The following is a 25,425-nucleotide window of genomic DNA, read 5'->3' as shown; positions in this document are numbered from 1 at the left end:
TTTGGTAAGAAATCTGACTGCTAAGGCAAGCTGTAATTTAAGAAGACTCATACATGCATATAGAGAGAGTTACAGTCTAGTCTAAATGACAGGAAATGAAAGCAGCATGTGACTGACAGTCTCTTGATCACTACTGAATAAAATTGAACTGACTTTAGTCTCGATCTGCTCAACACAAGACTGGACAACTGGTGTTAACATGCTTATTTAAACTGAGGTGAGGTTTAAAGGTATGGTATGGTCTATATTTCAGAACAAGGCGCCCATACTTACGGGCATTGACTGTGTCAGGGCCAGTAATAATGACCTCAGATAAATTACACAGGGGAGAATATAATTTGGCTTGTTTGTCCAGAACAGCGGGAACACATCTACCCAAATATCTCAGAAATGGATGTAAGGGTTTAAGTTTTAAACAAATGACTCCCATCTCAAAAAGGCACTTCACACCTCTCCAGCATTTTCAGTTAAAATGCAGATGACCTGACTAACGATGCAGTCAAGACCTCTGAAGATGTCAGGATATGTGTCACCAGCGTCGTCCTTCACCCACTTGACCAGCTGCTTCCCTTTGCCTGCGTTGTGCTGCAGCTGCTGATCCTCCTGTGTTGTTTTTCCCTCCTCAGTGGAAGTTTCGTGCATGATTGTTGTATTCCCATAAATTTCACAAACCAATCCCAACACGGTATAACCTCTTAGTTCAGAGCCTTCAACTGTACCAAAAGTCAGTAGTAAGAGGATCATGAGTCGGGATTGTTTCGGTTAATATATGGTGCTTATTTATTTCCACATATTTATATATTAATTTGATTTTAATGTGGTTCAGATGATTTATTCACATTTATGTCTTACACATGGATCTGCAATGTAAACAAGTGGTGCAATACTTTTGGCATTTAAGCATTACTTCACCTATACAATTAAGTTTTTATTATTTTGAATAATTATTATTTTTCTACCTCTTCAGACAAAATGAATCTTCTTCAATAAGATCTTGTTTTATCATCTTTTCTTACCTTTAGTTTATATTAATATTCTAAATATTAGTACAAGTTGGGAGTTGATTTACACTTTATCAGAGTCATAGATTCAATCTTGTAAGAATGAAAATATAAGGTTCTCTAGGGGGTCGACAGCAGCTCTGATGAACTAATCATTAACAATGTGACATGCCACCCAAAAAAAAACTGTCATGTGCTTTCTACATTTTTAAATATCTATCCCCTCCAGAAACTTTCAATGTAATATTCAGGTTTCATGAAAATGTGCAGAACTCAATTCTATTAAAAAAAAGTGAGACAGAGCCACATAATTCCAATAGCACAATCGGATGTGAATTATTTAGACCCAGGTCCAATCATCCGATCTCCTTTTTGACGATTTACCAAGAACAGATCTCAGATTATGTTCTTGAATTTGAGTTTGGAGTGTAATGGGGTGAAATTGACTTCATTATTGTTTTAGATGGCACACGGGCTAAATCTTTTGCAAACTCAATGGCTTAAAATGTTAAAATTGATCTCTTCCCCTTGGTTTGATGCCAGCAGGCTGAGTGGTGTCTTTATAGGTTCTACCAGTTGATGGCAGCATGGATTCTTCTAATGTTCAGTGAGCTGAGGAGGGATCGTGAATAGATATGGTTCACAATAAACATCTACTAACTACAGTTGATGCACTGCAATACTTGTATTTGCATGGACACTGTCAGCACATGGTGAAAATATTGTGACAGCTCAGGGAAAACAAAAGAACCGCTAACAATTTAAAGATTTTTGCACTTGAGGGCTCAGCTATAATCCAACAACATTCTTTAACATTAAAGCACAAATAGGACATTAAGGGATATCGATGCAGCAACTGATTTAAATGAAATGACAACAGCATATTCCTTCTCCGTGGTCTTAATTATAATGTAAGAGTGCATCATCAAGAACCGACAGAGGCAACTCCTGCCTCATAAGCTGCCAACGCTGTGGCCAGATGGCTCGATACTCAGAAAACACCTGGCCCTCCACACACACACACACACACACACACACACACACACACACACACACACACACACACACACACACACACACACACACACACACACACACACACACACACACACACACACACACACACACACACACACACGCTTCACAGCCAGAACCTGTTCTTCAACTGTTGTTAATTAAAGATCATTTTCAGATCATCATCACTCAGCAAAGGGTTTGAATAAAAAGAGACAGACGAAGGAAGGGGATGACAAGACACTTTTTTAAAACTGATCAGCTATTAGACATGGAGTCATGTTCACTCGAGAACAATGAAGGAAAGGTTTAGAAACAAATTTAAGTCTACTTACACGTAAACTCCATATTTTAAGCTTTGGTAATTTCAGGCTGTTCCAGTAATGTTCTGCTCAAAGGGAAGAACCCGAGAGGAAAAAAACTCACAGCTATATGAGAGAATTAATAAAAACAATATTGATTTGTGTAGGGGAATCAAGAGGTCAGAGGTCAGGGGTACAGGTTAAAGGTCATCCCCCATTCAGAAACACTGGTTGTTTCAGACACAAATTAATAAACCTGCGTTGTTTGTCCTCTCCAGTGATTTGTCCATGACACCACTAGGTAAAAGAAATATTTTCCAACATTTGTCTGTCAACATTTGCTCGTCAGACTATTTGGAATAAACGAAGAAAGACAAACAGCCACTAGAGGGCAGAACAGGCCTTTTTATGGACAGGGAAGCAGGTGAGAGACTTTGGTTTCATGAAGTCCTGACACAGGGTCAAGAAGGCCTCACTAAGGTCATGTTTATAATGTGTGTGTGTGTGTGTGTGCATCCACAATACGTATGAGGCAGAATATGGCAGAGTGGTGTTTTATCCTGCAAAGGGTGACAGTGAATCCAACATTTAGGAAGTGGACCACACAATCAGACAACAACTAGTGAATTCGAAAATATACATCTCAATGCAACACAATAAAAAAACAACAATGTTTGTTGTATGTGCATCTGAAAAGTTCACAACAAGCTCCCGTCTATAGTTTTTGTGTCAGATTGTTGTTTTACAGTGTGTTCCTACAATAAAAATCTCTGGGGGGTTTCAGATTTGTTATTTTTTTGTACTACAGCAGATGGCCGGGCCGTGGTGGAGTACAGTCACTCCCTCTACCAGCTCATTGCAGTGAGGAACCAGCAAGGGACTGCTGGCTATCCTGCCATCACTGCTGGCTGCAGCCAAAACAAACCACACAAGCCCAGCAACTAGTTAATATTGGACGATTAACACAAATACATAGCCGCCGTTCCTCAGGCCATGATTTGACTCCATTACCTCCAAAGTTTATGTAACTCTAATGAAAGTAGTATATATATATATACACACCTTTAAAGCATGTGTAGTTTATTTATAGCACATGCAGGAAGCTGTGAGGGAGTTGTCCATGGTGCTTAAAATCAAATAAACCTACACTTTCCAATGCACAGAAGATATATGAGCTCCAATCAGAGACAGTCACAATGACAGGCAGACTATATATATATATACACACACACACATGCACCTCACTGTTTCACCCATCCAAACCCATTTAGGATTATATGCAGGATGGCTTAAAATTTGGAGAGGCGACACTTTTTTTCCTCTTCTCCCCCCTCTATATTCCTGTAGAGTTGAATTATTAGATTGAAGTTGAATAATAAGCACCGAGTCAAACAGCACTCCCTTCATCTGCGGAGCTGTAATTAACGGGGGGCAAAATGCAGGAGGTGGCGAAGGAAGGGGGAAAAAAAATGCAAATTATTCTGCACAAAGGCTCCTCACAAATTGGCGTCACCATTTCTCAAATTATATCATTACTATATTTTGAAAATGTTAATCTGTTGAGCGGATTTCCCGGGGGAGTTGAGTAAATTAGTTCTATTTCCGAGGCTGCCTCTCTGCAAAGGCACGGCAGCGACAAGCACCTCTGATTTGCTGATTACAATTAGACTCCCCAGTTTGGGCTCCTTCAAGCATTGATAATTTTCGGCATATTAAGCACGTTTTAGCAAAGGTGATAAGTCAGTTTTAATTGAAATGAAATTATTATTCTAATGGAAGTTTGGTTATTATTATTAGGAGGCACCAGTCATTCTAGCTTCATTTTTAATATATAAATACTGGGGAGTTAAGAAAAAAAAGATTTTGAAGGGCATTAGGGTGTCAGGATTGAATGAGGTAATTTGAAGGGAATTACTTTCTCTTCTATCAGAAATGAACTGAATTAAAAGTCCAAATCAATCGCTTTCACTGCTCCATTCTACTTTGACAGCGGCACAATTACAGATAATTAGATGGGAGGAAACTTTTAATTGTGGGATTAGAGGGGGAGAGAATTTGTAGGATCAGAGGGAAAATTTCCAGGCAGAGTTTTCTTGCTTATAAAATCGAATCAAAGGATTTGCGAGCTTAAAATGGCAACCAGCTCTTTTTCTTCCTCTCTCCACCCCTTTCCACTGTTTAATTGGAACTGCATCTAGTTCATCCAAATCATCCAAAACAATTAATTTAGATTTAATTCTATAATTATCATCAAATCGAATAATGTGCAACCTAATTTAGATAGTTAAAAATTAACGTGCGTGAAGTTAATTGAGTAATTAAACTCCTAAACTGCCGCCTATTAATTTGCCTGCCTAATTAAAAATGAATTTGATTCTGTGCTGCTGAACTAGGTATCAGTGTTGGATGGGCATATTGATAAAGAATGTGTCTTTTTTGGGGGGGTGGGGTGGGGTTGGGGGGCTACAGGCTATCATCTGAACGTCTTATGTATGAAGTTGGCACTCATGTGTATTTCGGTTATCTGGTTATCTGCAGTCAGGTGAGTGTGCAGCTGCAAAATCCTCTTATAGGGAGACTCAGGCAAACAGAGAAAACAGCACAGAAAGTTGGCATTAAAGAGACTTTTACTTGGAGAAGGGGAGAAAAGATAAAGTGCAAGTGGAAGTTTGTTGATTTCTGTTTTGCTTGGGTGCAAAAAAAAACCCAACTTTGATGGGTATGAAAAGTGCATGTGGTAAGAGGCTGTAAGTTTGGACTTCTTAACTCTGCAAGTGAGTCAATGAGTGGATGGGTAGAGACTTTATGTTGTGAGGGATGGGCTTGCCCCCACGTGCTCCATCAGTGCCACTGCCTCCTTTTCTTCACCTATGTCATCACTGTGGTCAGTGGTGAACTAAACATCGTGAAGCCAACTTAAAGGAGTGATTAACACACCTCAACTTTAGTATGAGGCAGCAACAGATGACAAACACTCATCATCTGTTGGTCATGAGACAAACATCATGTTATTATTGGCATGATGGACTCTCAGAGCTTTAGTGTGTGTTTCTGTGGCCGTATGAATGAACTGAATCTTATAAATAAAACATGACTTGTTAACTGTTTTAGAAAAGGGGGAGTTGATTGTTCCTAGAAATCACTCAGATTTGCATTCAAGGTTGAATGAGCAGCTTCATGTTTTTCTTCTGTGTTTTCTGTTTGTGAAAAAACACTCAGATTTTTGTAAAAACAGGGTAAAGTTGGGGGGTGGGGGGACAATGAAATGTGTGGAGGTGAATATCTGTCAGCCTCCACCATTCTTTGTCCCTGGGATTCCTGTCTTTGGATGGAAAGTTAATCAATTAGTCCATGGGCCCTATGTGCTCCCTTATTGATTCTGACCAACAATACATAAATGCAATAAAGACGATGCTGCAAGCAAAGACTCAACAAAGAGATCTCAATGAAAGGAAAAGGGAAATACAAATATATATGTTTATTATTAAACTTTCCCCTCTGAACAGCTGTCAAAAGGTCCAGTTGTAAAAAGGTAACAAGGCAGGGCTGAATGCTGGCCTTGTTCGCCTTATTATCGGGTTAATTAAAGCTAGAATCTGACAATGTCACCCGGTTGTAGAAAAACGGATTTAAATGCAATGTCTCTGGAGACTGTGTCAAGGGGCTGCTGTTCATTGAGCTCATGTGTGGGGACAGCCCTCATATAGATGTGTATATAAATATATACATGCTTTGAATTGACGCAAGAGCAATTATTGAATTTTAGAAAAAGAGAGAAATGAATGGGGGAGGAATTATTCATAAGATCTTGTCCGTGTGCCTAAAAATTTAAGTTGAAATACAAAGAGGGAGGCTTCAAAGAAGAGCCCAGTCAGTGCTGCTGCTGCTGCTGCTGCTAAAAAAAAGAAAGAGGATAAGATGGATAAACAGGCGAGATCATTTCTGAGGAGTTCATTAAAATGTAGGGCTACACACACTGAAATACAGGGGGGCTGTTATTTGGGCTTGGGGGTCAAGTGACGAGCGGATTATATACTTCCTCATAATAATATTAATTAAACAATTTGCATGCTAATGGGGTAACAATTATCGCAGCTTCTGTTGAGAGATTCAGGTTATTACAACATGCCAATCCGGGTGCCAAGGGTCAGGGAGTGAGTGGGGTGCGAAATTTCAACTCTGATTAACATTATGACAGCGCCAGACTTGGGATAAATAAAGTGGAATTAATTATTTGGAAACCTAATGAGCAGATAGGATTTAGGCTGGTCACATATTGAGAGCAGGGGTTGCATAAGTAAAGGAGATTCTTTTTTTTTTTTTTTTTTCTTCTTCCAAATTTCCTGACAGGAAATACTGGGAATAAATGTACATGTGAGTATTTGTTTCTGTTCTACTCTGCACTCTTGTGCTGTCCTCGCCTCCAGTCGTATATAGCCCCCCTTTTATTTGGCCATATATTTTGTCCATAACGCAGCGTTGCTCGTAATTGAAGCTTTCGCCTTGTAACAGTAAAATATTATAGTTTCACTCTCGCTTTGTGCCTTTAGCAATATCTCAGTCCCCCCCCCCCCCCCCCTTCAAATACAACACACACCCATATTTCACCAAGTCACCCCATTTGTTTTACGCCCCTGCATGCGAACCTGTCTGATTGTAAAGGTTTAATGTATTTAAATCATGATCCATAACTAACATGGAGGGGATGGGAATGGGGGGGGGTATCTAGAGTCAAAGTGGGGGCTCAGGGACGACAAAGGGTCTCAAAGTCCACAGAGGGCAGCGTGCATCCCTGGGGAGAGGGATGTTGTATTTCAACTATATATATATATATATATATATATATATATATATATGATAGGATAATAGTTTATATGTTTTAGTATTTAAAAAAATATATCAGTTTTCACTTTTTATTTATAAGTGGTGTGTAGAAATATTAAAAATTAACAGTAAAATTATGTAATTATTTTTGATTTAAGAATATATATCTATCTATCTATATATTTCATCGTGTATAGTATAGCCTATATCTGCAGGTGCTCCAGTGGACAGAAAGTGCGGCAGCCTCTGGCCAAACCATCCGCCAGCAGCCTCCCCTTCCCCGGGAGTCAGCGAGCCCTTCCTCCCGGTGGGTCCCCCCCGTGTAGTTGCCATGTAGTTCTTATCAAAGCCCTCCTGTCTTGTTGTGACAGCTCTGATATTGTTTATTGAGGTGGATGTCAGCTTTAATTAGCAATCGATACGGGGAGCGTCTGCAGAGCACGCCTCTGACGTCAGCGCCCATTACCGCTTCTCATTGGGTCTCATATTCCCAGAGCCAGGGCTAATTATTGGGAGGTTCATGTGGATAAAGTCGGAGCTCATCCCTCCCCTCCGCATCATGTCCCCTGCTCGCTGGCCACACTCGCTGCATGCTTTTTAAATTCCCATCGCCGGCCTCCAGACGTCGTTTCCTCTCGCCTGCGGGATGATGGACAGCAGGATACTGGATGCACCTCACGCCCAGTTCGGAGGCTCTCTCGGCGGGATGGTGGGCTTCCCGTACCATCTGAGCCACCATCACGTTTACGAATTAGCCGGGCATCAACTTCAATCTGCGTCCGCGGTCCCCTTCTCGATAGACGGATTACTTAATGGCTCCTGCACGGCGTCGGTGGGTAATTCCAACCCCCTCTTGTCTTCGGGCTGCGGGATGAATGGAGATAATCAGCAGTACAAACTGACAGGTAAGCCACGTTGCGCAGCCGCCACACAATAAAGCATCTCATCCAGGCTGCCTGCTTTGCGCACAGACGCAAACAGACGCGCACAAAGGCTGGAAGGTGCGATACAAGTTGTCGTCTTGTTTCTTTTGACAAACCTCACACATGCAGGCGAGCGGTGGGGTGTACGATCTCTGCTCCCACTTTAATCTCCAGCACCGAGAAGCTTTTGCACACAAGCAAAAACAATGTTCCTGTCAGTGTAGTAAACAGTAGAACAAGGACATGCATGCGTAAATTCAGAAAATTGGGTTTTATAGACGAACCAGGCTGCAAAAAAAATCCAAACGCTATCAGCTTCTTCAGGTGTAAAGTTTGCAAAAAAATGATCTGCTCACACATTAAACCGATATCGTCAAATTGCTGTTATATTATTGAAATCTGAGGAAAATAAATAAACAGGCTGAGTAACTAATCCTTTTGTTGACATGTGCTCTCGTTCTGCTGCTAGACTCGGTGGACCCAGACAAAGATAGCCCCGGTTGCAAGAGACGAAGAACTCGCACAAATTTCACTGGTTGGCAGCTGGAGGAATTAGAAAAGGCTTTTAATGAGAGCCACTATCCCGACGTGTTCATGAGGGAGGCTCTGGCTCTGCGGTTGGACTTGATAGAATCAAGGGTTCAGGTAAATATTTGTTTTGTTCCCTCACATTGTAGGCTACAGATGTTTAATTTGAATTTGTATAATTGTGTATTCTTTTCCTTTGCTTGTAATTCATGACAATAGATCAAGGCTTAATTTTTTCATTTTCTTCTTTGTAAAAATAAATATAGAATAAATCTAGCATACAGGCCAATTTGGGGCCATAATATGACATATTAAGCAATAGTTATTTTATATATATTATATTTTAGTTGCACTTTTATTTTGAAAAATATTTGAGCCTTTTATTTTATTATATTGATAATAAAATAATTTAGTCAGAAACTTTGACTAAATGTTTTTCAATTATATTGACAATCCTTTATAAACAAATACCAAAACTATTTCATGCACAATCTACAATATTGTAAGTGCAGGAATAAAAATATGGAATTGTTTTAATTTAAATATTTTTTCTGTTGAATGAAAAAATTGAAAAGTGGAAACTTGTTAGGTTTTAGTGACATTTAAAAGTTTGTACTGGAAAATGATCATTGCAATTATGATGAGTATTATCATAATTACTAAGACTTGTAAAAGTGACCTATAATTCAGATTTAATGTCAAAACAAACCTCAGTCATCTGTCCTCAAACTTTGTCCTGCCCTGATGCACAGATTGGTGTTAAATGAAAGGCCTAATTAAAGGCCTGCATACAAAACAGCAGAGGAGCAAATGAAACCTCACTACCTGTTTAATTACCATATTGTTAAGACACCGACAAATTCTGCTCTAATTAATTTCCCCCTTGTAGCGACAGAAATGCTCATCACACGTGTTTCTGTGTGTGTCTACATGTGTGCAGGTATGGTTTCAGAACCGCAGGGCTAAGTGGAGGAAAAAGGAGAACACAAAGAAAGGTCCGGGTCGACCTGCTCACAACGCCCACCCCACCACCTGCAGCGGGGAGCCCATGGACCCGGAGGAGATCGCCCGGCGAGAGCTGGACAGGATGGAGAAGAAGAAGCGCAAGCACGAGCGCCGGCTGCTCAAGTCCCAGAACAAGCTCATTTCTGGGGATTTATTTCACACCCCCGGGTCGGACAGCGACAGCGGGGTGTCGCATGTGACCGACAGTGACCACAACACGGGCCCGCCTTTTGACTCTGTGGGGGGGAGTCAGTCGCAGTCGAGCTGCGACCAGTCGCCCCATCCTTTCCAGACGCAGAACCAGAACCAAAGACTCATGGACCGGGACGCTGGGGGATCCGAGCTGGACTCGCCCGACTCCAGCCACCGGACCAGCCTGTGCTCCGGCAGCAGCAGAGCCTCCGGGCTGCAGAAGCTCAACCCTTTCAGCGTCGAGAGCCTCCTTTCGGACTCCAGACCGAGACGCAACCCCGCGGCCTTACCCTCCTCACGGCCTTTGATAGGGAAAGGACACTTCCTTCTCTATCCCATCACGCAGCCGCTTGGATTCATTGTTCCCCAAACTGCTCTGAAGACGACGACAACAACAACATCAGCATCATCATCATCGGCTGCAAACTCTGGCGGTGACTCCCCGCATGAGAGGAACCAGCCGGGCGGTCGCTGCAGCAGCGTCTCTGCGGGATGTAGGAGCAGCTCGCCAGACTGTGCGGACGCTGCGCAACGGGGGCAGGTGGGGTCAGAGGACAAGCCCGGTTCACCGCACACCAGCCCGCCCAGGGCCGCCTTTTCCCCCGGCAAACACACCCACACCTCCGTCATTTGCAGCGACTCGACTTTCACCCACGAACACAGCGGTCCACAGCTCAGTGCAAAGCCTGTGGACGCAGACAGAAAAGAGCATTTAGAGATCCAGGACCGGCCCGAGTGCGTCCTCAGTGACAGTCCAGCAGAAACAAAGACAGACTCAAAAGAAGATGTCGACATGGAATAAATCTCTGGGGGTAAAAACAATAACAATAATAGCCTAACAATAATAATACTAATGCAGAAACACATTGATATAACCTCTAAACGACACCTTCCATTAGGCCAAAGCTTAACCAGAATCTTTGCATCCAATATCTAGGTTTCCCCCCAATGACATTTTGACAATGGTGTGCTCTCTCTCTCTCTCTCCCTCTCTCTGCGAGTGTGTGTGTGTGAGTGTGTGTGTATGTGAGGAGTCTCTATAGATATCCTTTTAATGTGTGATAACTTGTCAAAAAAAAAAAATCACAAGACCATGAGACCAACGAAAATCCTCAAGAGCTGTAAAAAGGTATTATACTATTTATATATGTAAGGTTTTTTTTTTCTTAAATAAATCTATTGTATACAAGCACCTCAAACCGTGTGAGACCTTAAATAGCTGCACATGTGCAGTCACCACAGTACAGTACGAGGAAAGGGCTTTCTTAAAAAGGGAAATCTCGTGTTGTACTTTTGTATATTGCCTTAACAAATTTATTCATCTATAAGCCCCCCGCTGAAATGAGGTTACGAGCCCGGGGGCGAAAAGGACCCGCTCAACTCCTGCAGAGTTTTGATATGAAAGTAATTATTTTCCCGGTGGCTACTGCAGGGGGATTCAGTTTATTTTAGCTCAAAGGGGGTTATAATACATTACCGATTTCTAGTGATATGAAATCACATAAACTTCCCAAGAATAATAGAATTAGCATGAAAAGGCCTGGGTGTCAAATTGAAATAGGAAAATAATAGCCCCGGCAGCTGGGAGTGTGTGTGTTTGTGCATATTGGATAGGAGATGGGGATTCGTGGGGAGGCATTTTCATGAGCTTTTTTACTCCCATGCACCCCCCCCCCCCTTCTCTTCTTCCTCTCTCTCTCCCTCTCTCTCCACTTTGTCAGGGTCCCTTGTAGCAGGGGCTATATTAAGATAGATGTTCGATGATATCCCTCATTGTTCTGTCGCTTTACATTGATGTCTCTGTGTTATCAGCCTATTGATCATGCGTCGGGCTGTAATAGGACGGGCCGGGGCGAACGTGCCTATTTACAATAGCAGAACACATTTGTTCTAATAGGGTTGGTGGTCCCCGGGGAAGCCGCACGGGATCTGGGACATCTGCTCCCCCCTTCCCTTTTTTTTTTCTTTTCCAATATTAGTAGCGCTGATGTTGACCACAATATCAAGGAAGAAATACCCAATAATATTATAAAAACATATATATGTATATATATATATATATATATATATATATATATATATATATATCTTAAAAACCAAAACAAACTAAAAACAAATCAGACCCAGGTTAATATAAAGATAGTTTTAGTTTTCACTTTGGCTCTTGATTTGCAAATAAATTGAAAATAATAAGAAGGGGCGAGCTTTACGCGTCTGAGCCGGCGCAAATGAATTTCTGAGCCAGTGTCCCTTTCAAAATATTTACATAAATCTCAACCCATGCAGCTGTTTGCACTGGGAAGCAATGTCTTATTAGGCTGCTGCTGCTGCTGCTGGTGGTGGGTGATGGGGGCTACAGGGGCGGGCAGACCCCCCCCCCCCCACACACACACACACGCACACATGCGCACGATTATTGTCCTGCAAATGCTCTGGTTATAGGTGCATCCTCTGTGTGTGCACGGTGCTCAGCTTGTGTCTTGACTGTGCTGTTTATTTACTCCTATTGATTATTTCTTATCATCTTCCATGTTATCTCGAACTCACCAATGAGTATACATGCACGCCATATTTTTAATCTCCCAGATAAGTTTTAATTGGAATTTTCCATTTCCATGTTATTACCCTGTAAATTAAATTACAGTGACAGAGAAATATTCCCATTGTTGCATGATAGAAATGTGTTTGACTGGATTCAAGGGAAAAATCGCTGAATTCACATGTTGTCAATCCTTTAGAAATCCACTCTACCAGGTTTCTTCACAAAATTAGGAATAACCGAGGCCAATTTGAAATTCTTCGGAGTGTGTTTTTTTATTTTCTCCATGTTACTCTGAGGCTATTTGGGACGTATGCCCAGTTCATCCATAATTCATTAGCACACTGAATAGGAGTATCGCTGGCTGCACATTGGTGGCCTTAAGGTGAAATTAGCGATTTGCTTAAGTAGTTAAGCTTTTTCTTGCCTGAGAGCTGCACGCTGCACGATTCAAGACAAACTATCAATCGATATGCCCGGGCAGCCTCCAGATAATGTGTCGTCCATGAATCACACTTTATGAATTCAATTTATACCCGGAGAAATTTTCAATTTGAAAGGGCGGATCATTATGGGAGAGTGTAAATTGTTTTTGCTCTATTATGCATCGGACGCCATCATTTTTCTTTCTAATTACGGAGGTGTCAGGTCGGGCTGTCATGCAGACGCTGATTTTCAATTTAACTGATCATCATGCATTCATTTTCCCATTTGATAAATCTGCTATCTCGCGGCCCCTCTCCATGCCCGGAATGCTAAGAGAGAGGCGCAGATTGGCAAAGTAATAGGGGCCTGTATGCGGCAATAAGTGCAGATCAGCCAGCTAATTTAGCACCTCCTGGTATTTCCATTTCCATTTCTCATTTCCAACTCTCAGAGGAGGAAAAGCAGCCCAAAGGCAGAAAGCTGGTAGGCTTTTCACAATCGGAGAAAGACAGAGGAAAAGAAAAAAACTCCACCAAAAAAAAAACCCCGGCTTGTTTTCTACGACACTTTCCCTAAATTAGGATATCAAGCTTAATTAAGGCTAATGGAGTTTTCTCAGTATGTGTTAGTTTTATTTAATAGAAACAAATTTGCGCAATTAATTATGGCCACGATATTGAGAGTCTCATTTGCAGATGCATGCGAGCTGCAGCCTAAATCAGCGTCTTCAGAAATAAAGCCCCCCCACCCCTTCCCCCTCCTCCTCATTTCCAAGCTTAAATGACTTACCAAATGTTTTCATATAGAACCAGGCATCATATCAGTTTATTTTCCAAATCACATCCGAGTAAACTAAGTCAGATTAGACATAAATTGATCCCCTTTACTGCGCCGGATGACTGAATTAAATGCAGATTTGTGCTATTTACTGCTTCCTGCAGAAATCGATTATTTTCCATGTTGAATTTTAGATTTTTATATATAAAAAAAAAAACTTAAGCTCGCTGCAGAATAGCCTGACATATATGTGTTATAATATTTTTTCGCACTATCATGTGGAGTGACTGTATATTTAACAATTGCTGTAATGCATTTATGACAGGGAAGGATTTTTACAAGTTTCAAAGAAATCTGTGTTCCTGTGTGTGTGTGTGTGTGTGTGTGTGTGTGGACCTCACTCCTGTGCGCTTTGTGTTGCTGTGTGACATCTCACAGGCTCAGTTTGGATAAGAAAGAACCGTGCCTCTTAAAAAAGAAGAAGAATCCACCATAAAATAAAAATGGCACTTGACATTTGGCTTCTCCTGCAGCAACTCTGCCATGCCTTTTAGGATTATTTTACATCTCACACTCATTAATGCGCCGCTGGATTTAATCATTCTTATCTTTGCCGTGCATACCTGGGATAAGCCCGAAAATTACCATCTGCATTGATTTCTGGACGATCCTTAAAATAATTTTAATTATCTAGGGAGTATTTCGCAAAAAAAAAGAAAAAAAAGAAATATATATATCCCCACTAATCAAAATGTAGTTAATAACACTTCAGTTTTCTCTCCTCAGGTTTTGTGATGTTAACAAAAAGAAAAACACAACTTAAATTTAGGTGTATAAAAAGATTCATTAAAATTGTACCTGTTTTCCATGAATAACATTAATTAACCCTAAAACACAATTAACCATGTGCACTTTGACTTTCTAAGAAAAACCAAGCAGTTGTTTTAGGTTGAAGATTTAAGCATTGCAGCTTAACTCACAAAATATTTTTTATATTATTTAGTATATTTTAGTGACTTTATTCCAAATGCATATAGCTGATTTAAAATGTGGCTAAAATCACAAGATAGCACATTTATCTTGTTTAAAATCCCTGCTGTCATGATTAAATATCATATTACCTATAATGTTCTTATTTATCCTATTCATAATATGTTTCCTCAAGTAACAGTTTCCACAATCTTTCCGAAGACTCTTGAGTAAATCTTAATCAAAACACTGGGGGGTGTTCCTGAACACACAAGGCATCCAATAAAAAAAATGCTTTTTCTAATATTCTATAGGATGTTGCTCTGTAAGGAAGATTTTTTATAATCTTTTGTATCAGAGTAAGTGCTGTAGTGACATGATATACTAGTTGTCATGACAACATAGATGCCAGCTCTCTGATAAATTAGGTTTTCTATCTAACCTTACTCAAAACAATAACCATATAACACTGCACAGTAAACATATTGTATTTACATATTACTCTTGGTAAGAGAAGTGGACCTAAAAAGACTAATTTAAAAAAAAATCCAACTATCCGAAAACACAAATCTATCAAGTTGAAAAAGTGTAATAAACATAGAGTATATTATTTAACCTTGTTTAAGAGGCTGTCCCACATTACAACAAAAACAAAAGAACATAACAATGAATGTTAAAGTTTGCAAACTACTACTTGAACAAAATGTTTAAACAATACAATATGTTTCCTAATGGCCAATCATCTAAGTAACGGGATACAAAATATTCAGGAGGAAGTAGTTTCCTTGAGTGCAATAATAACAGATCAATAACATATCATTGCCTCTTTTCAAAAATGAGCTTCTCATTAAATATTGCACATTTCTGCATCCTTATTCTGGTTCCTTATTGTGTTGGAATAACTGCAGGCATGGATTAGATATGAGACTCCTCTCCACAATAAGAGCACTTACATCCTTGTATGACGACGTGCAAGATTAATATAATCTTTTCAGTGTGGTCATACCTGTCACTATCTGTGTGGTGTCATCACCTAAAGTGACCTGCGTTGTGATTTTTGGCTAGTGCAACCAAAACAATTAAAAAGGACAAAGAAATATTACAACGTGTAGGAAAGATGTCTCAGTGGTTTAAGGATGAGAGGGTCTCATAAGGTGACAGAAGCTGATGTGTTTGGGGATAAATCTTAAAGCAAATTAACAACTTCTGTCTGACACCTCATTGTTTGGAGTTCTTAAACTTTCTCCTTCTAAAAAAGGGAAAAGTTTATAATTTACCGAATATTTGGAGGCATGCAAAGTGATATTTGAAGTGATGTCTTACTTTATCCAAATACTTGAGCAACCAGCAACTCTTAGAAAGAAATTTAATGGCGATTGTCTCCAATTGTCAATTTCTCTGCCTGAGGTCTATTCAAGGAGTGGATCTTTGACTTTAACACATCAGTTCTTGTCTTTTGTTATCTTTATTTGCTGAGGACAGTGGTCACAGATGAACAGACAAAATACTGCAAATGAGCCAGAGTTAGCTGTTTATAGGCTGGTTTTCATCTGTTGTCCATAAAGCCAAAAAGTAAAATGACTTATCACATGGAATTACAAATACCTATGGAAAAGACTGTGGTCGGGTACTCAGACTACACCACAGAAAACCCATGAATGGAACAAAGAGAACAAAGAGACAAACCCACACATATGCACGTAAACTAAAACACATTAAATAAGGTGGATTTATTTTACCTGATCACAAGTTTGTTTTGCTTCGCGCCCTATTTTAAGTTTACAGGTTCGATTTACTACTGTATCTTAAAGGTAAATTATCCAGTAGCTGGTGGCTCTGACTGAGGAGACTAAACTTGCAAAGTCTACACTGCACAACACAATCCCTTCTGGTGATTGCCCATTAATTAGATAACTATGATAATCTGAGACAATTCAATATCCTTCTAAAAATATACATTTAAACCAAATAACCAAGCCTGATATGGAATTTATTTCTCTGTGATGAAACTAAATGCCGTTCAGGCCTTGGTATTGATACTGCATGAGAAGTTGATATTGCGTGTATTGAGCAGCTATTGTTCAGTTTTGTCATCAGTAGGGATTTTAATGTTTGGATATCATGTGAGGCTACGAGTCTGTAAATACTTGGATAACTGCTTTTCAAAAACGAAGTAGCCAATGAGCAAAGGAAACAGAACTATATCGGACACTATAACTTTCACAAAGTACCTCAGCTGTTAACTCTTCTCAGGCAGACCTAATGTAGGAAGCATTAGCTTATAGCCGACATTATTGCTCTCTTTGCGTGGTGGAATGAGATACGTCTTTAAATGATGTCTGGGAGGTCAATTTTCTCCTGCAGCTAATTAAAACACACAGAAGACTCAGGGTTTGAATTATTTCAAATCTATGATGCTGTAATGTAACTGACGTGAATATTAATGTCCCACAATACAAAATGTTGTGCGGCGATACATCTATACAACCGTCTTCATATACAAACCAATTATCACCTTCTCTGCTGATTCTATTCTTGAACAAATATGGGCATAACAATCAACTATCTTACCCATGGTCTGTGTTTGGCTCCAGATAATTTGTGTAGGTTAATTGGCAGACTATTGCCCATGTGTAGAGTAAGTACTGTATACAGAGCATTCAAATATCCTGATGGTCTTTTCAGTTAGAGTATGATCCATACAGTCTGAGTTCCCACTTTCAAACAATTAAATCAACAGAATGTTCACTGTTAAGATATAATAATGTTGAAAAAGACCTCAAAGTAATCTCAGCATATCTATTTCTGCTTCATATACCATCCACTCATGGCTCTTTTAAGGTGCGGCAAAGTTTATGAAACAAAAAGCACTTAGTTCAGGTAAGGGTAAGGGTTAGGCACTGAACTACAGTCAAGCATTTTAGAAACTCACCCCTCATTAATGTTGCATTATGTGAATGAAAATTGTTCTAGTACGTTAATTTGCAAACTAATATTCCATGATTATTTTCAATGTGATTTGAAAAGGGTTGTGTAAACAACATAGCGGTATTTACGAAAGTTTGTGACACATGGCCTCTTACCATGTTTACACTCAGGTCTGGGCCTTGGACACAAACCATGTAGAGAACAGTTCGCCAGACTCTTGCCCAAAATAAAACCCCACATTATTTTGGACAGAGGGACAAACACAACTACGAAACATTACATAAGACTTCAAGATATCATTGCTGTTATAAGTTTGGAGGGCCTGGACATAAGACATGTGTCAATGCATGTATGCATGGCTGCATGCAAACAGCTCAGTGGGAATATTCTCTTTTTTTGCAGTAACCCAAACCAGAATATTTGGTGCATGCAAATATGTGAATGGTTGTTGACCGATGACGTGCTCGGCCAAGAGCTTGTGGATTGACCACACAGACACAGCTCATGGTGAGATCCAGATCCTGCCAGATCGTGAGGCAGCACATAATCAGACCATGTGCTGGATGAAGAAGGAGTTAGAGAATCAGGGACTGGTTTTAATTTCACAAGAACATGAAAGCAATCCTCAATCCAAGAGAGATGGGTGACACTGACAGAAAACTCCAGGCAGTAACAGCAATCAGGCTTTCTTCTTAAAGGTTTGGTTAAGTGTGTGACGACCAGTAGCTACGATAAGCTGCAGCACAAACTTTAGCCTTGAAACAATAGTTCAAGGAGGCAGCAGATGAAGGGGAGGGGGGGGGGGACTAGCAGGCCTCCTGTCATGATGAAAATGAGCCTTTCCAACATATTATTAACAAAGAAAACCAAGAAACAGGCTGTTGTACAGCTGGGTTAATAAAAACGGCATTTAGGGTACGACTGAGCTGTTAAATGATGTGCAGGAATGGGAAGGAGACCTCTCAGCGTTAAGCAAAGCTTTTGTAGTCAACAGCAGTGAATTAACATTTAGTTTCCTGGCAAAGTTTGGTCCGAATATTCCTTCAACTGCTGCCTAGTCAAGTGCTGCAGACTCAAGATCTTTAGCATTTGGGGCACAGGAGCTTTGTTTTGAACTGTATCCATCGAGGGGAGAGTAACACACCACCTTGCTTCTCAGACCCACACACCTGCAGGATTCATGGGTCCTGATAATGAAAAGAGAGATGTGGTTTTCTGCTTATGCCATTTATGTGTCCACGCAGCAACTAGTTGCTACTTGTAGCAGCTGGCAAATAATTGCAGCCAGGTAACCTCCATGCTCGAGGTCCCAGTATGGGATTACAAAGTTCAATAAGCGTATAATTTCTCTGATATTTTCTTGCTGGATCTATGTGAATCTCCACCAGGCTGCATGTAGCTCATAAAAGGAACCCTGGAGGTGGAACATCCTCAGCTTCTGCCTGAAAGCTTGGGGAAGATGAATCTTTTGTTCAATAACCACATCCCAGCGGCCTGCAGAGGTATCATCCAAGCAAAGACACTGCTGTGATCCAAAGAAGAAGAGGATACGGCTCCAGACCACAGTCCCATGTTGACTTCTCAGAACAGCAGAAACGGTTGCAGATTTAGAGGCATGCACAAATTCTCAGAGCATCATATCGACCACAGTTGGGCAAAAAGTCAAAAAAAGATTTATGAAGCTTTAACAGTTGGTCAAAGTTTAGCAAGCTGCATGCATTCAGACTGAATGTCAATTTTCACTTTGCATGTGTATGTGACAGACACATGTCAAAATGTTCCAGCTCTGAAGTTCAGCCTGCTGTTGGAGCGGAGGGTGCCATTGTGATTGGCCTGTCAGCTCTGACAATGGACATTTTGGATTTCAAGACATATCAAAATGTCTTGGCGGAGGTAAGTGGATCGGATGCGATTGTTGGGTACAACATGATGGTAACCCAGGAGGCAGAAGCCAGCCTGCAGCGCACAGCACTCATATGGGGTGATAAACACATGGCCATCAGAAAACTATTTAAGCAGGAAGAGTCATTCTTTACCTCTTAACAGTAGTTTGACAAAATTGCATGACCAAAGGTTCACTTCCAGAAAAAGCTTGTTAGAGGCTGGTGGGATATGAGGATGTTGATTTGAGATTCATTTCTTAGAGAATAATCATTTCTATCAACAACAATATAAACTGTTGGCTATGACATTCTTTTCATGGGTTGGTAAATGTAAACATCATATCTATAAGATATACTGTTGAATTTTCCCTTCCAAAATCTAAAATTCAGAAAGTTCTCTAAGGCTATATGCACACAGCAGTCAACACATGAAAATGAATTCTACTGGGCTCCATGCACGTGTTACACTATTGTGTAAACACATGCTTTGGAACCTGGCATATGTCAGTTTAACCAGGGACACGGACACAAGTAAATTTCACCTCATCCCAATTATTGTTGTTTTGTGCGATTAGTGCTTGTGCGCCTTTCACAGCACTGTTTGGGATACTTTTGTTTATTCACATGTACGTGGGTATTGTGCTGGAGACGTGAAAGCGAATATAAACAGCATTTACTGAAGCACACCTTAACCAGAATATCAGCTATTATCTAGAGTACTGCCTGCATGTAAATGTTGTCACTGCCTGCTGGTGATTTATATGAAAAAGTCAAGCGTTTCCCTTCCACGTATTCCCAGGGAAACTGTGCCCCAGAGGTTAATGAAGTGTGAAGTGTGAAAACTTCCTGAGATGGGATGAGTTAAATAGTGTTCTCAGATGTTAAAGCAACACTGCCCAAATATATTTGCGTGCGTCAGTGCTTTCTAACTCTTAAATCTGGCAAACATGTCCCATGGGCCATCTGCTACCACTGTCAGGGCTAATGCCATCCTGTGTGTTCCAGTTATTCCACACAAATGGATGTAATAACAGGATTAAAGTGAGGATTGGAATTGAATTCATGGAATTTACTGGCATTTGTTTTACCATCCAGCCTTTATAATGATATGAATATAAATTCCATGCAAAGGTAAAACAAAACCTTTAGTGGCACAATTTTGCAAATTTGATTGAGATCATGAAAAGCTTTTAAATGTCACTTTCAAAAACTAGGATGGGACTCAGTAGCGTGTATACCAATGCTAACAGTCCCCTTATGAATATAATTGATTGAATATAAAAGAATCCTAGTGATGTTTTCAGTTGTGTGTGGGTTTCAATTGGCCCTTTAAATTTAAATACTCTATATTTTGATCGGGAGTATTCAGCTGCCGCATGCAACTTATTTACTTTATATAACTAAATTCTACACACTGAACCTTTAAATTCTCTAGATCCGGATTACTTTCTATTTGAAAGTAGCTTTTAAAAGATCAACAAGGAAAATGTTGAAAATTGCTCCATTTAGCAATATTAAAAACAACCAACAAACAAAATAAAAGACAAAATGATGTAAAGCTACACTACAGCAGATCACATGACAATCTATAAATATATCTATAAAGCTCAGAGGGTTAAATGACTGCATTTCCACGATAACATTTGAACACTTTAACAATAAGTGCTTTATTGTCACAGTTTTACTAACTCCCCCACTTACAGTTAATGATCTGATCGTTTGAGTTTAATACAAACAGTTTTATAATAATAATGACAATAACAATATTTTGATCAAATCTTTCCAATGATATATTCCAACCTAAAAGTTTGACCTCTATAATGGATACAGTATGTGCCTAAGGGGAGACTTCACTAATAGACATTTTTGGTTGCAATTAAAAATGGTTCCCATGAAAGGCTTGACATGTCCTCCAAGGCAACAGTCTCAGACTCGGCTCTTTCCTTTAGTCATTAAAGTGGTATTGCAAATGTTCTTAGCACATCCAGGCCAAGACCTCAGATCTCACTATTACATGCACATTATTTAATCCTTGGGCTCTCTGGTAGTACTGACATGTACAATTTCTGTCATTAACGTGCCTGTAAGCTCAGGGATGGACCAGACTCAGAGATCCACTTGAGGTCCAGTTTTTCTTTTAATGGCCCAGGGGATGGAGGGTTCAACTGGGCCTGAAATGTTACTATAAAAGTGCTCTGTAGAGGAGCATGTTATGGCTCTGTAGCCGTCCCAATCGATCACATTAGGGCCAAGGAAGTGGTGAGATGTGACAGCCCAGAAACATTTCAATACTGACACAGTGAGACTGAGAGCTTCAGGCACACTTCTGAAAATAAAAAAAAAAAAGCCCTGCATCAGTCCTGTAAATGGGTGTGATTAGTCATAAAGGAGCTTATTGTGCAGAGGCTGGAAGCAAATTAGAGGTGATAGTGGGGCAGAATCAATGCTGTTTACCTCTCGGAGGTGTGAGCATATCCATCAGCCATCAAGGAGGACGGCCGAGGATCCCTTCCCCCCCAACACGTTATTGACAGTTGGAAGAGGACCTGAGGAAGGAACATTTTAGGACATAACATTAATTTCTTGGCTATCGATGAGCAGACAGGGCTTTCAAAATGAGTGATTAGGAAAGGGAGGAAATAATTTGCTTCTTAAGCTGGATGTATGGGCAGTTTAGAGAAATGCATAGAGAACAATCACATTCTCCCTTTCTAATAGTATTATCTTTACAGTATCTCTACAGAGAGTAGAGAAAAGACCAGATACATATCATACATATTGAAACATATCAATATAAAGAGATGAGCCATTAGTTACTTTTACATACACTGTATGCAAATGTATGTATATTAGGGTGTTATTGTTCCTTTATCATACCCTCCATTGCCATGATTCCTCAGTGGGGAAAAGTGTCATAAGTTTAGCTACTATAAACTCAAATGTACAATATTCATTCCATGTTGAAAGTAAAAATTTCTAAAAATTGCATCATTATCCAATTTTTTGCCGTCTATCAATGTGTAATTTGTTCCAATCTTTGTTTCGTTGAGACACAGCTTCCAGCAGAGCATCAAAGAGTGCGACATGTTTGTATTTTCTTGTCACAGTTTGTGCTTCAGTAAAAAAAAATGAAAACATAATTATGTTATTTTGTCAAAGACAGCACCGACCTGCAAGAAACTATTATATTTACATCTTCAAGTTAAACAAAAATTATTATTATAAAAATAAATGTTAGAGTTATCCATGTTTTTCCATACGAAAAAATAGATATATCCCTTATTATGGATGGATGGCATGTTTTTCCCTCACCTGACAATACATCCGTTATGTGACATAAAGACCCTTAAAACCAATGTGTGGTTTAATGTCTGCCTGTTGCAGCAGCACCAATAGCTACTGAATTCTGCTCTGTGCCACGCATGTTTGTCAGTGGTTTTGTCGCCAGCAGCGGAGAATACACCAAACAAGTCAATCACATGGAAAGTCACACACTGGGAGAGAAACAACATTAAGGAAATAATAGTATAACTTCCAGCAAAGAGGTGAGTTGACCTAGTTCTGGCAGTAGACTCACAAGCCCCAGTGAGTCTCAGAGGACTGGATTCTCCTCCAGAGGAAGGTGACTTTGTCCTTGATGGAAGCCAGTCAGTGGCCTCCCCAGTACAATGCAAGTTTTTCCTTCAGACACATACTGTTTGACGCCATGTTCAAGTAGTGGGGTGTGAAGATGCTTTCAGATATGATCTGTAAAATTAGACTGGAATACAGACATTCCGATAATTTGTTAATTATAAGTTTTTGTGGTTTAAAAAGTAAATAAAGATGGACGACATGTCTCCACTTCCTCCTTTACAAAGATGGCTGGATACAGGTGTCGACATCGGGCGTTTGAATGGTAGTGATCACGGGTTCACAGTACTTTGCTACGGAGACGCCTGGTGTCCACTCTACTCCGGAGTTTGAGAGGAGTTGGGAAAAGCTGCTGGCCCCATTTAAGTATTTATTGGATATTATTTGGAATGTGATACAGGTCGTGTTATTTTATTTTTGGAGTGAAGGCAAAAAGCCAATTTTGAGAGTGTTGTAAGAATGTTTTATATCTTATAGATCATCAGATGATGGGGATGCTAACTTTTGGCCCCAGACATTTAGAATTTTAGCATCAATCTTTTGAAACAAGTGTCTGTTCAAACTCAAGGATCCACTGTTTTGAAAATTAAGCATAAGTATTTTGATTGATAGTGAGCCCATTATTAACATTATACATTTAAAAGAGTCTTTTTATTTCAAATTTATAAGGCAAAACCCATTGTTTTGTGTTAGTCTGCGACCCCTTTTGAAAGTCATTATTTATATTTTGTTATGGAATTGATGTTAGTGCTTCTCAGAAAAGGTCTAATTTAACAAATTAGTCAGAGTGCGTTTTCACACGATTCCTGTGTGGTCTTGTTTCAAGATATTTTCAGATTTTCAATATTGTTTTAGTTGAGATACCTGCTGAGACCAATACAAACAACACTTAAGGAGTTGAATAACTTTGGCAAATGTTCTATCCAAACATCATTAAAAGGCTCCGTTTGGACCAGACAACACACAGTCTCAGACAACAGCCCGATCTGTCACAGATCTTACAGCGTGTCTGCAAATTCAAGATATCCTCCACTACAAAAGCACTTTCCCCACTAATGAATAGAACATGAGCTGAGGAAATGATTCCTTGAATTCTCTGGGCAGATAATGATTCTCGTCTTTATCAGTGGTTTATCTTCTAAGGTCAAGATTAAAGTGAAAAGTGATGTGAACCCCCAGTGTCTCCAATTAAGAGGAGAGCGAGGGGGAAAGAAAAGAGAGAGCAGAGGTGGACTCTTCTGCATTACTCGGCTCTACAGTCCCTCAAGTATCCCTGAGAAATAGAAAACAACACAATTAAATTATGACACCTGACACTTAGACCTCACATCAGTGTGAATCATAATGGACTAACCACTGAAAGTGAGATCCTGTCAGACGATTAATGTGATCACACACATTAGCACCTTTCTAACTAGAATTTTTTGATTTCCTCTTTCTGCTGTTTTTGATGAAGACTTTACAATAGATATTTACAGAAACGGCATGGTTGAAACTTAAAATAATGCAAAAAGAAGCCACTTCATTGCATTGATATGTCTCCATATATATCTATTAAAATGTTCTGAGTGCAAGAGCAAACCCTCAGCAGGAAGCCAAAAGGCGGAGGCAGCCCAGTCTTTCCGTTTCTGCTGTGCACCCGTCGTGTTTTCAGACCTAATAAAAGCTCTTCATGAGAGAGGTGTCAGGATCTGGAGTCGGATACATGGATTTACAAGACTTTGATTTTAAACAAATTTAATTGTGCAGCATTTTCATATTTCTTTTATGAAAATCAAAAATGTGGCCGTAGCAGCAGTAATATAATTCTGATCTCTGTCATGGCAACAACATTCATAGAATCACTAACTCTTTAGCAATTTGTCTTCAGTAAAAGCACAACGTGTGTTTTGTTGCTGCACTGCTTAAAAATATTATGTCCATTACTAAACAGACGTCTGAAAATAGCTGACATGTAATGTATGAAAAAATAACACCAGTTAAGTCAATCATTAAAACTAAATAAGTAATTAACAGTAATATCAAAAAGCAATAAAATAGTAATCAAGCAAATTCAATTTCATTTTATATTAAAAACAGTGATAAACCAGGTAGGATGAACACAAATTCATTCTACACCATAGACTCTTTATGTAAGGCTCTGCACACCAATAAAAAGTGACAGTATAAATAAAAGTATTCTAAAATATAAAAGTTTTAAAAACTACAAATTGAAACATTCAGTGTTTTGACTGGAATTGTGACCCATCGGGGACTAAAGTAGGCTCTCAAGTTACACTCCCAGTGTGTGGTGCAAAAAAGTTAAAAATCTCTTAATCCCAGGGACCTGCAGCAGCACTCTCTGTGCTGTGTAGTATGGGCCAGAACTCTTCAGTCAGTAAGTGATGTCAGATATTTTAACAGTAAGAGCATCAACTCAATGGCAACCTCCACCTCAGGGTCCTATTAAGAATACTCAGCACATTTTCATGAGACTCACTA

The 25,425-nt window shown here is 39.7% G+C and overlaps 1 protein-coding gene and 1 long non-coding RNA gene across 2 annotated transcripts in view; one reads left to right on the top strand and one right to left on the bottom strand.

The window, feature by feature from the left end:
- The first annotated feature begins 1,082 nt into the window (after window positions 1–1,082).
- uncx (UNC homeobox) lies at window positions 1,083–10,988 on the top strand. The gene is made up of 3 exons (XM_020094425.2): window positions 1,083–8,046; window positions 8,534–8,709; window positions 9,533–10,988. The coding sequence occupies exons 1-3, from the start codon at window positions 7,788–7,790 to the stop codon at window positions 10,589–10,591; spliced, it is 1,494 nt and encodes a 497-aa protein (XP_019949984.1). The 5' UTR covers window positions 1,083–7,787; the 3' UTR covers window positions 10,592–10,988.
- Window positions 10,989–20,991: 10,003 nt separating this feature from the next.
- Window positions 20,992–25,425, bottom strand: part of LOC109633985 (uncharacterized) — a 43,386-nt gene continuing 38,952 nt past the window's right edge. The window contains exons 3-4 of the long non-coding RNA XR_002203028.2: window positions 21,766–21,857; window positions 20,992–21,637 (exon numbers count right to left, since the gene is read on the bottom strand). This is a non-coding gene — a long non-coding RNA (uncharacterized lncRNA). The remainder of the gene's footprint in view (window positions 21,638–21,765; window positions 21,858–25,425) is intronic.

The sequence above is a fragment of the Paralichthys olivaceus genome, chromosome 5 (assembly GCF_024713975.1).
Source record: "Paralichthys olivaceus isolate ysfri-2021 chromosome 5, ASM2471397v2, whole genome shotgun sequence".
Lineage (NCBI taxonomy): Eukaryota > Metazoa > Chordata > Actinopteri > Pleuronectiformes > Paralichthyidae > Paralichthys > Paralichthys olivaceus.
The sequence above is the reverse complement of the archived record's forward strand: the minus strand, read 5'-3'. Positions and strand labels throughout refer to the sequence as shown.